The sequence below is a fragment of the Ictalurus punctatus genome, chromosome 21 (genome assembly GCF_001660625.3).
Source record: "Ictalurus punctatus breed USDA103 chromosome 21, Coco_2.0, whole genome shotgun sequence".
Taxonomy (NCBI): domain Eukaryota; kingdom Metazoa; phylum Chordata; class Actinopteri; order Siluriformes; family Ictaluridae; genus Ictalurus; species Ictalurus punctatus.
Window position 1 is genome coordinate 18,621,135 of NC_030436.2, and position 16,447 is coordinate 18,637,581.

Consider the following 16,447-nt stretch of genomic DNA (forward strand, 5'->3'; position numbering starts at 1 on the left):
ACCCTGACTAACACTTCCTGTATGAACATAGTCCACTCCAATACAAAATAGAGGGCGTGTGTGTGTGTGTGCGACTGGGATGGAGGATGGAGTTTGGCATTCAATAAGTGCATTCAATGCTCCTACATGCATTTTTGATGCAGCTTAATAACGTTTAAAGAAATCACTAGTATTTACAGGTCTTGTAAAAACCGGGAAAAAGTGTCACCTAAACACCAATGGGCTCTCTGTACAAGTCTACTATATTGAGAAGAATACATTATACATTCTGTACGTCCAAAACAAAACACTGTGTATACATCACGCAGCATGCACCGTTCAGTTATTTATCTCGCTCACATTTTGTGTCAACATGAGCAACTCCCAAGTCACGTTCCACTTAAGGGAGTCTCACGCTGGATAAAACGGTCTGATCTCAGAGATCACTCGTGGTCTTTTACTGCCATCTAGTGCACTAAGAGTCACAGAACCAGATCTAAGCGGGAAAAACATGGCGGTGAGATTTTAAGGTCACGCAGATTAATGATGGTGACAGTAAGGCCTGGACTCGTGCCCTTTGAGGTGCACTCATAGCTCATATCGAGCAGATAAAGTAATGCGATGCCGAATGGGATTGCAAGCAGAAACAGTCCAATTAATAATTTTAGAAATTACACACACACACACACACACACACACACAAAGCAGAAAACTTTCCTGCCTTGAGATCAGCTTGCTCTGAAACTATTGATTTGCTAACTCGTAAACATTTTTCAAGGTGAGAAAGCGAGAAAACAATGGAAGCTCTTTTTAAAAAAATTTTTTTTATTATTATTTAAATAAGTTCATTTCAAGTTTTAAACACATTCATATGCACATTTTGCAAAAACATTCATTTGTTCAGAATATTCAAAATACTGACACGCTTCAAATGGGGAACATTTTTCAACATTATCTCCTTCTACGCGCTCGGAAATAAAAGCGCCGAACGGTACTTTTCCTCGTCGCCGATTTAACCTCTAACGTGTGTACCGTAATTGGAAATGCGACTACAGCGTACCTTTAACAAGGATTTCAGATACGTCGCTGAAAGCTTTATTCTGAACAGGAATTAAAAGTTACGCTAAATGCACCTTCCCAGGTCAAAGACACACGGTAAAGGTACAAAACAAGGTCTCCTTGACACTACGACCCCAGCGGCAAGGAAAAGTACCGAGTACGATGACCACAGCGGACAGAACCGCAAAGAATTCACCGCAAATAATGATCTTAGCAAGTGAAGATATCTTAAAGACATAAAATACCTAATGTTTCCCTTTATGGGATTATTTTATAGCACGTAAATCTATTCAGCCTATTTCTAGACAAAACAGGTTGACCCATTTCAAGCTTGTTCTACAGGCAGGTAGAACAGCTTCGCTCTCAAAACAAACGCTTGGAAGAAGCTAAGTGATCTAGCAATAGGACAATAAGACGATGTCTAGGTTGAAATTGAACAGAAAAACAGGCTTAGTAACCGTAGGTTTGTTTAAAAACAAAATAAAGAGAAATATACGTTGAATGCGTCTGTATTCTATATTTTCCCGAGATATATCAAAAGATATCTTTCATAAGAGCAGTCGCTGAACTCAACACATTTATTTTGTAGAATTATTCAGTCAAACATTCTTCAGTCAGAAGCAATAAAATTATATATATATATATATATATATATATATATATATATATATATATATATATATATATTCTGGGTTGTTTGTAGAATTTGTTAATGCATGTTGGGGGGACGGGGACGCTGGAGCGTTTGAGAACAGAGTGAGATTGTAATAAAACAAATATAAGATTAATAAACATATTATTCTGCAGTCTGTCTCATTTCAAGCTTGAAATTGTCGTTGTTTTTTTTTTTGTTTTTTTTTTAGCACTGGAGGATAATTTCGCTTATTTCTAGCAAGAAGCGAATTACGTGTCAAGATCATTTCAAGGCTGAAACAAGACGAAATGTCTAAAAAGACCGATTGTTTGCAGAACCCTTTCAATAAGTCATATTTTCGCAGAACGCCGGTGAATTTCGCAGTCAAGGTGTTTGTAAACTAAGCCCTAAACCCACCTGAAAACTAGCGCTACTGTAAAATAAATACTGCGGGTCTATTTAAATGGCAATAAACCCATTCCGATGCAAACAAATCTCACTCGTGCGCGACACGGCACGGACAGAATCACCCAGCGCGCGTGCAAAAGCCAACAGCACAATAACGACGCAATAAATACACGCGCTTCTTCCGCCGTTCCTAAATTGCACTCTCGGCTAAACAGTAAGCACATGCTGCGATATATATATATTTTAATACTATGTGGTTAAACTGTTCCTCGGTCTGAGGAGATTTAAAGCTGCGCACATCTGTCTAACATAAAGACAGATTTGTATCTCAACAGCACAAAACACAAAACGCTGAAATACTCGTCCACTGCGCACACATCTCTGCGGTCGCGAAGACAAAACATGAAGCTGTGGCATTGATACAGGAGAGCTTGGGTCCTCAGTGCAGCTTTCCCACACACACAAAAAAACTAAACAGAATTGAATACAGTGTGTGTGTTAGAGTACAACACGTCTAAAATAATGATTTTTGCAATATTGTCCACTGAGCATTTCTTGTATATATAAAAATATCTTGTACATAGGCGAATTGAGATAATATTTCTCATTAAGAGATGCTAAAACAATTTTGGGATCTATTTTTAGACCTTCCGTCTCTTTCAACCTTTAAACTGTCGTCTTCTGTCGGCCGACGAATCGACACAATTACTAGCTGAGCGACTGAAGCGATTTAAAAACACGTTCCAGACTTGAAAGGAGACGAAATGTGAAGAAATATCTAGAAATAGAGTACTATCTAGGAAAAAATGTCTCTAAATGACCTCGTACTTCTCAATCGGAAAGTTCCGTTCGAGTTGATGTTTGTGGTATTTCCACGTGATCATTTTTGCCTTCTCGACATCACTTGATAAAAATCGGAGAGATTTCATTGGCGGTCATTTGGATCGTTACGTCAGTGCCGTCGAGAAGACGGCCAGAGAACTTTCTAGAACACCTCGTTCCTTTTCCGGTGAACGAACGGTGTGTGTTCAGATCCTTTCCGACCCCTGTCTTTAATCGCACACCTCCCAAATCCATCATATCGCTCTGAAATGCAAAATAAATGCGAGTTTTATTCAAGTTCTGATCCGGGATCAGCACTAAGCGTTTGAGTCGTGCGTGTGTGTGTGTGTTCTACAGCTCATCTCGTCCCTGTGTGGAACGCCATGCCCGGTGTCTCCTCACATGATCTGCAGCCAGCATGACCAAGCGCATGAACTCCTTGGGGTCGAAGGTGTAGTTGGTGAATTTTGGGTGATCTCCGAGTGTAGGGTGGTGTCCCTACAAAACACACACACACACACCTATAATGTAAATAGGACAATCTTTTTGTTACATTTTTTAAAAAGCTTTAAATATTATTTTTTCAAATAAGTACTAACTGACTAGAAGCGGCGAACATGATGTTATGTTTTTTTTTTACTCCTCTCTGCAGTTAAATTAGTTTTGATGGACAAAAAGAAAATGCTTAAATAAACATATTTTTATATTAAAAAATATACATAAACAATTTCAAAAAGAAAATGAGTCTGCTGTCCAGAAAATATGCGTATGAGTCATTGGAAATATAGATGACAGCAAGAATGATGACGATGATGAGGGAGGGTGTGTGTGTGTGTGGGTGTGTGTGTGTGTGTGTGTGTGTCTGAACCTCTGACAACCTGCAAGAACCTCTGACTTCTTCAGTACAAGGTCAATAACCAGAAAGCTGCCGTAATACTGCCATTCTCAGGTGAAAGTGTGTGTGTGTGGATTTTGAGGCTCTGTATCATTGTACCTTATCCTGAGGAAACACTTTGTCTGCTTTCTGCCAGGTCAGGTAGTGAACGCCCCGGAGTCGAGCCAGATCGCGGTAACAGCTTTCATCCTGACAGTTATAGCTGCGAGAAAGCAGGAGAGAAACGGCGCAAGGTCACCTCCCAAACACAGGGGGAGCCAAATTCAAGCATGTTTTACTTTAGTCACGTAGCGTGAGTCGATTAAAACACGCATTTTCTCACTTGTTTGGACAAATGACCCTTGCGGCGCTCTAAATAAATGTAACAATGATGACACAATTGTGTTTTCCCCGGTAATTACTAATCCCGCAAATCTATGAGACTGCGTTCATAATGTCGTTCAGCTGGACTAGACTCAACCAGGCCTGATTACTGCAAACCCTGTTCAATCACATCAACACTTACATAGAACTTTTTCAACAGCAGGAAGTCGGTTAAAAGGTCGTACCGAGTAACACACTATGCCAAAGTTGAAAGAAATTCCAGAAATGATGAGGAAGAAGGTGATTGAAATACATCAGTCTGGGAAGGGTTACGAAGATATTTCAAAGGCTCTGGGACTCCAAAGAAACACAGTGAGAACCGTTATCTCCACATGGAAAAACTTGGTGCATTAGTGAACCTTCCCAGAAGTGGCCGTCCTTCCAAAATTCCTCCAAGAGCACAGCGACGACTCATCCAGGAAGTCACAAAACAGCCAAGGACAACATCAAAGGACCTACAGGCCACTCTCGCATCAATAAAGGTCACTGTTCATGACTCCACTATCAGAAAGACTCTGGGGGAAAATGTCTCCATGGAAGAGTGACGAGGTGAAAACCACTGCTAACCCAGAAGAACATTAATGCTCGTCTGAATTTTGCCGAAGCACACCTTGATGATCTGAAAAGCTTTTGGGAGAATGTTCGGTGGAATGACGAGTCGAAAGTGGAACTGTCTGGAAGACAGCGGTCCCGTTACATCTGGCGTAAACCAAACACCGCATTCCACATAGAGATCGTCATACCTACGGTCAAGCATGGTGGAGGAAGTGTGATGGTGTGGGGATGCTTTGCTGCTTCAGGGCCTGGACAACTTGCTATAATTGAAGGAAACATGAATTCTTCTCTCTACTACAAAATCCTAAAAGAGAATGTCCAGTCTTCAGTCAGGTATGTTACACCCCATGTAGTGAGGACATACAGTGAACTGAAAGTGGTTTTTGAAAGAAGTCAAAGATGGCTGATTTTTTTCTTCTCCTTCTTCTTCTTCTGCTTCTTGCGTTCAGGGTCGCACACGAAAAAATTTTAAATTCAATAAATAAATCAAAACTAATAATCATCCACATGAAGCAGTTCGGTGTGTGATCATCACGTACAGCTCGAATATGACGGCCCAGTCCGGGAGGAAGAGAAGGTGTGTGAGGCCAGCTCCATGCATCCCGATAAAGATGTCCGAGTTATGAGTCACTCTGATCTGCTCCAGGAACAGCATATCTCTGCAACACACACACACACAAACACATACACACGCAAAGAAATACCCAGAAAGACGTGCAATCAATCAGCTGTCAATAAGCATCATGACAGAGATGAGAAGCAGGATGACTCTGTCACTCACTTGTACTTGTAATCCACCAGCTTGACCTCAAATAAAGCCACAGTCTTCAGGGCATTTATGAGCTACACACACACACACACACACACACACACACACACACACACACAGTAGGGGATCAGGAGGTGATTAATGAGAACTGACTGTCTTATGGACAGAAGCCAAACTAAATCAGGGATTTATTCCAAGAGCCAAGTGCAAATAAGAGTTTAAACGCACAGTTAAGAATCTGGATTGATAAATCAATGAGGGTGAGACAGAGACAGATAGAGATAGTGTGTGTGTGTGTGTGTGTGTGTGTGTGTGCGTGTGTGTGTGTGTGCGCGCACTCTCACCTCCTGCTGGTTTAATATCCTGCGATACTCTGTGCTCCGAGCCAGAAGTGTGACCCGAATTCGGTCCTCCTGCAACGCGACACAGCCAGGACAGAGTTTACTGACAATATGAAACTACTTATTGTTATTATTATTATTATTATTATTATTATTATTATTATTATTATTATTATCATTATTAACAAGGTTAGTCCACGATTCAAAGAGTATCAATCACTTAAAAGACAAAATTCTTTACTTTTGGTAATGTTTAATCAACTTGCAGTGACTTTTTCCTGGTTCTAAACATCTGAATGAATTAGGAGAGAACACTATTAATCCACCGTGATTGACTTGTCTATTTAGGGAAAATCTACCTCTCACGACTCACCAAACCAAGCTCCAGTCATGGTTAACGTATTGTCTGAATATCCTCTGGCTCGGTGAATGATGTGGCCCAGGCTGTAACACCAGGAGTTGTGTTATCCAGCGCTGCCCTCTAGTGGCTGTTTTGTGGTGGTGCGTTTTAATTAAACCCTAATAATGATATTTTAGATACCTGATGTGCAGTTGTGGGATCTTTTCTGTCTAGAAGTCGATTTGTGTGTGTGTGTGTGTGTCTGTGCGCGCAATTATCAATTTTGGTGTGTTACAGGGAAACAGATGTTTGCACAGGAAGAGCAGAAGTCTCAGAGAAGTGAGTGTCACAGTGTGTTTCATCCAGAATATTCTCCACTCTACTTCAGACCAGGTCACAAGATAGATGGAAAGGTCAAAGCATGGGTAGATGGATGGATGTATGGATGGATGGATGGACAGACGGACAGACTACAGCAAGGCTGAATGGATAAATATCTGGATGGAAGTTTGAATCGACCAATAGATGGTTTGAAAGATGATAGATGGATGGATGGATGGATGAACTAGAGCAAGGTTGAGAGGATGAATATAGGGATGGAAGCTTGAATCGACCAATAGATGGATGGTAGCTCTTCCCGTGAAGTCCTTCACAGATCTGATTGTCACTTATCATTCTATCATCCATTCCTTTCACTACATTGTGTGTGTGTGGTGTGTGTGTGTGCGCTACCTTGGGTCCCTCCTGTGAGATGTTGAGTCGATGAAGGACATGCTGAGAAAATGCTCTAAACATTCCCTCACTGTGGCAGTTTGAGATCTGTCAATCACACACACACAAACAAAAACACAAACACACACACACACTTCAGCATAACCTCTTCTACTCCTACACTCATGTTTCAAACACTTTACCTCTAAATCATTTGTAGATTCATCTCAGGTGCTCATGGCCATGAATATAAAGGCCCTTTTTTTTAACCATAGAGACAGATGTATCAGGAGACCTCACTTGTGTATAATAACGAAACACACGGCTGCGTTTCACGCTTCAAGGCACAAAAAAACTATACATCAACAAACAGCCGTGTGTATGTAGAGCACAAACACAGACGAGGGCGAAGCAGAGCGGCTCTCAAAGCCACGACTTTAATACATATGAAACAAACACAATCCTCACGATTTGTGATTCAGAATTTCCAGGTTGTGTGATGCCGAACCAGACAGGAGATGAGATTTCTTTTTGAATTCATCTTTTTAACAGGTTCTCACCAGGGGTGTGTTGTAGAAGAGGCCGTATCTCATCCGTGGTAACAGCGAGAAAAATGCATCCCTAAAACACACCTGTGATGGAAAAACAAAACACCATCAGCCTTCAACACAAACTGCTCCAACCACTGTAACACTTCATTACGGAATTTCTCTGGGTGATGTACACTTTCAGCATCGTAACACCCGGAGTTCATGATTTGTTACCTGTTTAATCATTATTACTGCCTCTGACCAAACGAGATGAAAAAGCTAAATCAGTGTCGAAGTCCTCACTGTCGGATGCTAATGAGACTCTAAACGAGCGCTTTATTAAAAGCAGGTGCACTCGGACAATAAAGCTGTTAAACCTGTATAAAATACTCAGAGATTCACTATAAAACACTCAATTCACTTTTGTCTTTTCCTTGGTTAGATCTTCAAATGTAAAATTTGTGAACATATCAAAAATGCTTAAGGACTGAATGATGGATGGATGGAAGGACGGGTTGGCGGAAAATGGATGGATTAATGGATGGATAGATGGATGGACGGACAGGTTTATGGATGGCTGGATGGTGGATAACAAGAGTTGACTGGATAGATGGATATATGGATGGAAAGCTTGATGAATTAACAGGTTGATGGATGGACGGGGAGGTTGACTGATGGAGTGGCAGGTTGTTGGATGGATGGATGGATGGACGGACAGGCTGACTGATGGATGGACAGGTTGCTGGATGGATGGACGGACAGATTGGAGGGATGGATGGACAGATTGTTGGCTGGATAGGTTGGATAGACAGGTGGATGAGTGGATGGATTGATGGATGGACGGATGGATGAGTTGGATGAGTGGATGAGTGGATGGATGGATGGATGAGTGGATGGATGGACGGATGAGTGGATGGATGGACGGGTGGATGAGTGGATGGATGGATGGATGAACAGATTGTTGGATGGATGGTTGGATGAACAGCTGGATGAGTGGATGGATGGACGGTTGAATGGGTGGATGGACGGATGGATGGACGGTTGAATGGGTGGATGGACAGATGGGCGGTTGAATGGGTGGATGGATGGATGGATGGACGGTTGAATGGGTGGATGGACGGATGGATGGACGGTTGAATGGGTGGATGGACGGATGGATGGACGGTTGAATGGGTGGATGGACGGATGGATGGACGGTTGAATGGGTGGATGGACGGATGGACGGTTGAATGGGTGGATGGACGAATGGATGAGTGGATGGATGGATGGATGGATGGATGGATGAGTGGATGGATGGATGGATGGATGGATGGATGGATGGATGAGTGGATGGATGGACGGGTGGATGAGTGGATGGATGGATGAGTGGATGGATGGATGGATGGATGGACGGGTGGATGAGTGGATGGATGGATGAGTGGATGGATGGATGAACAGCTGGATGATTGGATGGATGGATCGATGGACGGTTGAATGAGTGGATGGATGGATGGACGGATGAATGGGTGGATGGATTGATGGATGAGTGGATGGATTGCTGGATGAATGGATGGATGGATGGGTGGATGAGTGGATGGATGGGTGAACAGATTGTTGGATGGATGGTTGGATGAACAGCTGGATGATTGGATGGATGGATGGATGGACTGGTGGATGAGTGGATGGATGGACGGGTGGATGAGTGGATGGATGGATGAGTGGATGGATGGACGGGTGGATGAGTGGATGGATGGATGGATGGATGACTGGATGGATGGATGAACAGATTGTTGGATGGATGGTTGGATGAACAGCTGGATGATTGGATGGATGGATGGATGGACGGGTGGATGAATGGATGGATGGATGGATGGAAGGAATTCAACAGACTGCATCTTATAGTCCAGAGATGCCAGTAGATAATACCTGATTAGATTTATCATTATCTATGATATGTGATTTCATTTGTAGAGAAGTGAAGAATCTTACCCTTTTCGTGTCGTAGGTTTTGAGGTGTATGATGTCGTAATCAGAGAAAGCCCGCCACGTTTCGCTGAACAGGTCTCCGTAACCATAAAAACTCTAAATTATAACAACAAAAATAAATAAACAAATACATGAATAAATAAATAAATGAATAAAGAGAGAGAGTGCTGAATGCAGGTGATCATTTCTTTAGGCTACTTAATTTCATTTAATGAAACGCACCATCATTTAATCTACTTATTTGCAGTGACTGTAATCAGTAACAATAAATATAGTACAGAAAACTTCTGCTTGATTTCCAGAAGCTCAATGAATTAAATATGGATGTAATTAAAAAATATATATATTTACATAAATGCATCCCAAATGTAATCAACCAGACAAGCGCTGTTTGTTGTCTAATGTGTAGCTAACCAGTAAATAAGCTTAAAGCTACGCTAGCAGTTTAGCATCATAAAGAAATGTATACATTTCACTTTTCCTTTAATTTTCTGCCACTCCTGGTAGCATTATCAGTTTAGTAATATTTTTTTTTTTTTTTAGACAGGAACCCTTTCCACCTGATTATTCTTCAACCTCTTCCTAGAACAGGGAAAACAATTTCAGGAATGGAAGCCTGGATAAGCACTGTCCATAAATCATACAGTTTTACACCCCGTTTCCTCTTGACCCTTAAAGCGGCTCTAGACGAGGCCGAGATTCAGCAGGAAGCTCAGAAGCAAACACGAAGCTCTGCCTAATGTCTGAACTGCGTCCGAGTCTGGTTTTATACTGAACATGTGTCCATACTTACATACCTGCCTAAATTCAGGGCGTACTTATAAATTCTGGGTTCTTGTTAACGTTCTAACTTTTTTCCTCTTCGCCACCAAACTGCCATAAACACTAATATAGCACACCTTTAAAACATAAACATTCACAAATGGACACGTTAGGATTGAGTTCGTGCAAAAGTTATCACCGTCAAAAGTTGTACGTTTTTAAACACTCGTTTTCTCTTGTTTTAGTGGCATTTAAATCCGTGTTAGTGCAAAACAAAAAAGGCATCAGATTAAAGGAGAGACATTTAGCAGGTCTTCCATCCGAAGACCCGAACCTTAGCATTTAAGTACATATTAACTGGCCGCCCTCAGAGCCTAATGGGAGTCTAAATAGTGGTTAAACCTGTAGATAAAGACTCTTAAACGGTGCTATAATTAATTATTGGAAATATATACCGTCTGGTCATGCTAGCTCAATTAGAGTGAGAAAATGCTAGCTCAATTAGAGTGAGGTATATGCTTTCTCCAGTTACGTCTGGATTGTCTCCAGTAAAAATAAAACGCACAAATATTTACTTCACGTATCGTTCACAATTCGGCTATAGCTATTTCTCACGTACATTTTCTAATTTTAGAGCGTTTCAAATGAGCCGATTGTTTGAAAACGTTAGAATATAGGGCGTAATGTCTGTTTCTGATACGTTTGACATTGTGGGGACATTTGGCCGGTTCCCATGAGAGGAAAACATGTTTACTGAGTACTCTACTTTACTTTCATTTACTTTACCTTTAATTTAATTGACCTTCATCTACTTTAACATTTGGTGTAGCATACCTTTAATCTTCATAAGGATAGAAACGTGTGTGTGTGTGTGTGTGTTTTTAATACCGTGTCCCACATGACGATGTTGATGTCTCTGCTGAACGAGTTGTTGAGGTGCTGAGAGATGTACAGGTTGACAAAATCGCAGAAGTGATGGTACATGTTCACACCTGGAAAGTAAACACGGACCTCAAGATCAAAGGTTACTGAAAAACTCAAGCATTATAACATAAATGTTGAAAATCTAAACTCGTGTGTTAAACACAGCGTTTTATTGAATTCGGTCAAGTAAAGGTTTATGTGAAAAGTGCGTTGTAAATGAAACTATAAATCTGTATCGTTTGTGCTTTTTGAGCTGGAACTACTTTTCCTGGGGGAAGCATGAACGGTTTTCCCAAAAATTTACCGGCGTCCTTGTGCGGCGTACGGATACCACGAAACCTTCCGGAAAACGCGAGTTACCGGAGCTACTTCTTACACCAGTGACGGAAAGTCTCACTCTTACACATGCTCTGGTGTAACGGCTGCAGTTTAAAATCCGCGTCATTCTCACACGGTATTTTAAGCGGTAAGCAGACGTCCGCTAGAGATATGGCAGACGGGCATGATGTTGAAAACGTATCTCTTTCAAACATCGTTTCTAATCCAATCATACCAACCTAATCCAATCATACCTACCTGCATCCAGCTTCATGAAGACCGTCGGTCTCTCGATGATGATGTCACAGCGCCCGTCGTCAACAGGGTGGAAGTCGAGCTCCGTGTACGTCTGCAGCTCGGCGAACCTGGGGAAAGGTGGTCACGGGTCATCCAAGATGGCTGACTGGGCTAGAACCGAGTAAATGGTAGGTCTTTAATCTACAAAATATTTCTTAAGAGGATAACAGGATAACCGTCGTCCTGTCTGTCTTGATATATTCATTATTTTAAATTCTGAGGCGAGTTATTTTAGTCCTAGTTATTTTTGGTTAATAACTAGGTGGATAGGAGACATCTCTTATGTTTGTTGACCTTAGTGTTAATTTCGCTCAGTCGTTTATTATTTGCATCGCTTTTCTAATAATGTGATATTAGACTTAATTGGATTGTACTGTGTGATATTTACTTGTACGACGATTTGCACACACTTAACGTTATTCACATCTGTGTCTGAATGATTTATACCTGCACAATTATAGAAAAAAATTTTCTCCCCACTGAGAATACGACTTCCACTAACGGTCTAATTTAATCGGGGTTAACTCGGGTTAATCCGGGTCTCGGAGCTCAGCCGCTGGACGTGTTAGCGTGGTAATTTAATTTTGGACAGCGTCATACTAACCAGGACTGCAGGGGGCTCTTGTGCTGCCCTTCTGCCCCCAACGCCCCGCTGTTCAGTCTGCAGCGACCCCCAACCTCACCTTTCTGCAAGAAATCCTCATTATACCTGCGCGCGCACACACACACAAACACACACACAGAGCAAGAGAGAGTTTTTTTTTATCATACTGTAATTGTCTTGTACTATACAATACCCAAATTTAGTAAAAGAGGTGTGGTCTCAGTCTTAGTCTCCTAAAGTAGGCGTGGCCTCTGTGTCTGTCAGTCTCAGTGAAGGTGGTGTGGCTTCTGTGTTGTTCAGTCTCAGAGAAGGAGGCGTGGCCTGAGTTAGTCAATCCCAATGAAGGAGGTGTGGCCTCTGAGATAGTCAGTCCCAATGAAGGAGGTGTAGCCTCTGTATCTGTCAGTCCCAATGAAGGAGGTGTGGCCTCTGCATTAGTCAGTCCCAATGAAGGAGGTGTGGCCTCTGAATTAACCAATCCCTATGAAGAAGTCAAACTTTTTTAAAATTAAAATACAACCTGTCTGCAGAATGCATATGTGTCACATAAAAAAACTCTAAGTAGTACTGTGTTAAATTTTTTTTTTTTTTTAAAGCCATGACGTATACAGCAGATCGCGTCAAAATGCACAATGCATTGTCTTCACGAGCTTTACAAACAGATGGACAGCTTTTTCGCACTGTCCGTTTCCTTCTCACCACCTTGTTGACTCTCACCACGGTCACTAACCTCTCATGACCCCTGCGGGGCTTCCGGAGGTCCAGATAGAGGTTGGTGGCTCTGCAGTAGCGCAGGTGGCTCGTGCACTTCAGAGAGGATTCCCCCTGAAACGGCAAAAGAGTGAAGGACACAGAACAGTGTGTCACATTCCAGTTGAACTTCTACCGGTCGTATGAAATAATAGCCGTTTCTTCAGAGCCAAAGAGAAAGGAAACCATAAGAGCACAGAACTGAGAATGAGAGGAAATCTGTTTACGGGAGTTAAAGGCTGGCAGAGAGTCTTCATCTCGCTCAGACGTTCTTTAACGTAGCCGAAGTCGGCCTGCTTCCAGAAGATTTCCTGAGCTGCCTGCAGCGAGCGTGCCCTTCGATCCCCACACACACACACACACAAAGACATAGGCATAAGTGATTTAATGCTTGACTACATTACTCCACCAATAAGGACTCATTTTCTTTCCGGAATTAACTTTCTTAAATGATTATTTGTGTTTTTTTCTAGATTAAATAATAATTCATTAGACTACACAGCTCAAAACCAGGCTGGAAAACGTGAGCCGAGTTTGAACAACTGTTATTGCATCATAAAATATAAGAGCCAATCGTGTCCTAATATGCAAATATAAGCCTTGGTTTATCACATGTATAATGTGTGGGTGTTTCCAATTTGAATATTCATATAATCTAGATTTCTGTAGTTTAATGTCATTTTTTTTTGTTGAACCACCACGACAAGCACTAATCGATATAGGAGGGGAAAAAAACGCACGGTCTTCAAAACAAGCTCTTTAGTCCTAGACTAAATTCCTTCACCAGGAATGATTATTCTGTTTTATCTCACCATGCCGAGTCCACGCTGGGGCAAATCGGGAAGCTGAACCTGTGCTCGGGAAGGCAGCCCTTCTCGTAACCCCAACACGACTGTGTTTGTGACAGTGCATCCTACAGACAGCACGGAAAACATGCGGTTACAAAGCCTCCAGAGAATGTTCCGTTATTAATAATGTGAAGAAAAAAAGCAGGACCGTGGGTGCGTAATGGTTTCATAAAGGAAGTTTTTCGAGGTTACAAGGTTACTTCACAATCGTCACGTTGTGCTCGACTTTAATCGGGATTACCGTCACAGATCAAAACGCAACGATACAGAATTAAAGCAGTTCATTGTTCCAAATAATAATAATAATAATAATAATAATAATAATAAAATCATTTAGAATATTTCTCTATTCCTGGGTTAGATGTGTCAAATTTTAGATGTAATTTAAACAAAAATGATTATTAATGCTGGGCGATATGATGACATAATATTGACATCATGATCAATTATGTCACGATACACGTTTCTGAGATATCGTTGGTATCATGATTACATTTCAATAATTACCATCTACAGAGAGCGGGAGAAACTAATCTTTCCAATTGGACACTTTTGACAGATTTCTTTAGATTTTTTACCTTTATCATCAAACTCAGTTTAGAGGTTCGTAATACAGGATACTGCAGCTTATTAAAGAAAATGTATTGAAAAATCAAGGGAAAAAAATACACACAAAAAGAGAGAGAGAGAGAATTTCCTACTTTAAACGGGCAGAGCGGATCGTCTCCGCAAACTTTGGCCACGTGAGTGTTGCTGTGCAGGAAGTAGGGCACGTGGAGGTCCGGCAGGTTCAGAGAGCTGTAGTTTAGCAGTGGCTGAGGATCACCAATAGCACCAGAGCAAGTGCAGAGAGTGAAGAGCAGAAATAACGGCATAGTCACACACACACAGCTCCGGTCGTCTGCACCGACTCGCTCTCCTACCTGAGAGAGGAACACAGAGAGAGAGAGAGAGAGAGAGAGAGAGAGAGAGAGAGAGAGAGAGAGAGAGAGAGAGAGACAGGTTAGACAGACTACAGGGTCCAACTACTGTGAAGGTCTGAGTCAGGCTGCAGCGTGGGAACCTGTGAATGAACGGATCTAACTCGCTCAGCTCATAACACAGGAAGCATTAGTGACCTTTTTCCTACCATTGTTTATGTCTTCCATGCTGTTTCTCAGGGAAATTCATCAACCAAAAAAAAAAAAAAAACACAAGTTCTCCAACCAGATGTTCTACATCCCAAACCAAATACTGTTCGACCTTAATAAATATTGTGCTATCAAGTCCAGCAATGTTGCTGAGGTTTTAAATGCTGTGTTCATTCACTGCACGTTTAGACACTCTGACCTTATCAGTCACCAGTTTGAAACGTGTACGAAACACGTTAAATACACTCACCAGTGACTTCATGCAACGCTAATTCATTGGAGAATATCCCAGAGAACTCGGGCCACGAGGCGGGGGACACCCTGGACGGGGTGCCGACCCGTCGCAGGGCACAATCACACACCTTCACACACTACGGACAATTCGGAAACACCGATCAGACTACTGTGCACGTTATTTGGACTGGGGGAGGAAACCGGAGTACCCGGAGGAAACCCCCGAAAAAAAGGGTGAGGACATGCAAACTCCATGCGCACACACAAGGCGGTGGCAGGAATCAAACCCTCAACCCTGGAGGTGCGAGGCCATGTTATATATCATTATTCTACTCACACCGTGTAATTATGGTACATGGATGTGTCAGTAGGTTAAAATCACTGCACTGTCCATTAGGGAAGTGTTAACTTTCAGTTCTATCTTTCAGATAGAAAGACAGAGCAGTGAAGAAGTTTCACAAGTTCACTCTGCGCTGCTGAAAATTCTCCAAAAGGCTTGGTACATTTCTAAAATGGATCATTTTCCCCTCACACACACATGAAAGCAGCATGACTGCTTATTCATTTATTAGTTTACTCCAATCACCAATCCAATAACTTGCTTTGTTTACTATCTAGTGATGCTACTACTGCATTAGGGTGTTATTTTGACACCCTACATAGCAGACTAGGGCGTCATTGTGGACGCGGCCAGAGTGATAAAGTCAGTGCACGCGGGCTGGGTTTTAAAACGCCGCCACCATAGTGACGGTTGCCAGTAGCTGCGGCTCTCCACCATAACCGCCTGCTTTCCGGTTGAACTTCCCCCGCCTGGATATTTATAAACTCGAACACAAAAAAAGGTGCTTTGGGATTCTAACTCTGCTTAAAACACCACTAAAGTAGAAAACGTGAATAAATTAACAGGAACGAGCACGACATGAATAGTAACTTACCTATTTGTATCATAGGAAAGTGAAGTAAAGGACGCAGGTCGCCATGATACCGGAAGCAGCCGGCATGCAGGATTAACCACAGGGGGCGCCCGAGAGCTGGCTTTAATATAAACACTAGCGCCTTTTTTTATATAATCATTTATTTTATTTTATTTTATTTTATTTTATTTAACACTTTCATGTACAGTTTTTGTTTTTAGAGAAATATTAATTGTGAAATCATCTCAAAATCACAAATCACTGTCTCTGGTATATCTTTGCAAACTTTCTACAC

The 16,447-nt window shown here is 41.8% G+C and overlaps 1 protein-coding gene across 1 annotated transcript; it reads right to left on the minus strand.

The window, feature by feature from the left end:
- Positions 1–786: 786 nt before the first annotated feature.
- On the minus strand, positions 787–16,252 carry eogt (EGF domain-specific O-linked N-acetylglucosamine (GlcNAc) transferase). Its single transcript, XM_017450094.3, has 16 exons — positions 16,174–16,252; positions 14,576–14,797; positions 13,839–13,939; positions 13,254–13,362; positions 13,007–13,101; positions 12,277–12,381; positions 11,634–11,740; positions 11,022–11,125; positions 9,375–9,467; positions 7,437–7,508; positions 6,898–6,984; positions 5,829–5,897; positions 5,497–5,558; positions 5,255–5,374; positions 3,897–3,999; positions 787–3,400 (listed from the first exon to the last, which is right to left on the minus strand). The coding sequence occupies exons 2-16, from the start codon at positions 14,747–14,749 to the stop codon at positions 3,254–3,256; spliced, it is 1,548 nt and encodes a 515-aa protein (XP_017305583.1). The 5' UTR covers positions 14,750–14,797; positions 16,174–16,252; the 3' UTR covers positions 787–3,253.
- Between the last annotated feature and the right edge of the window lie 195 nt (positions 16,253–16,447).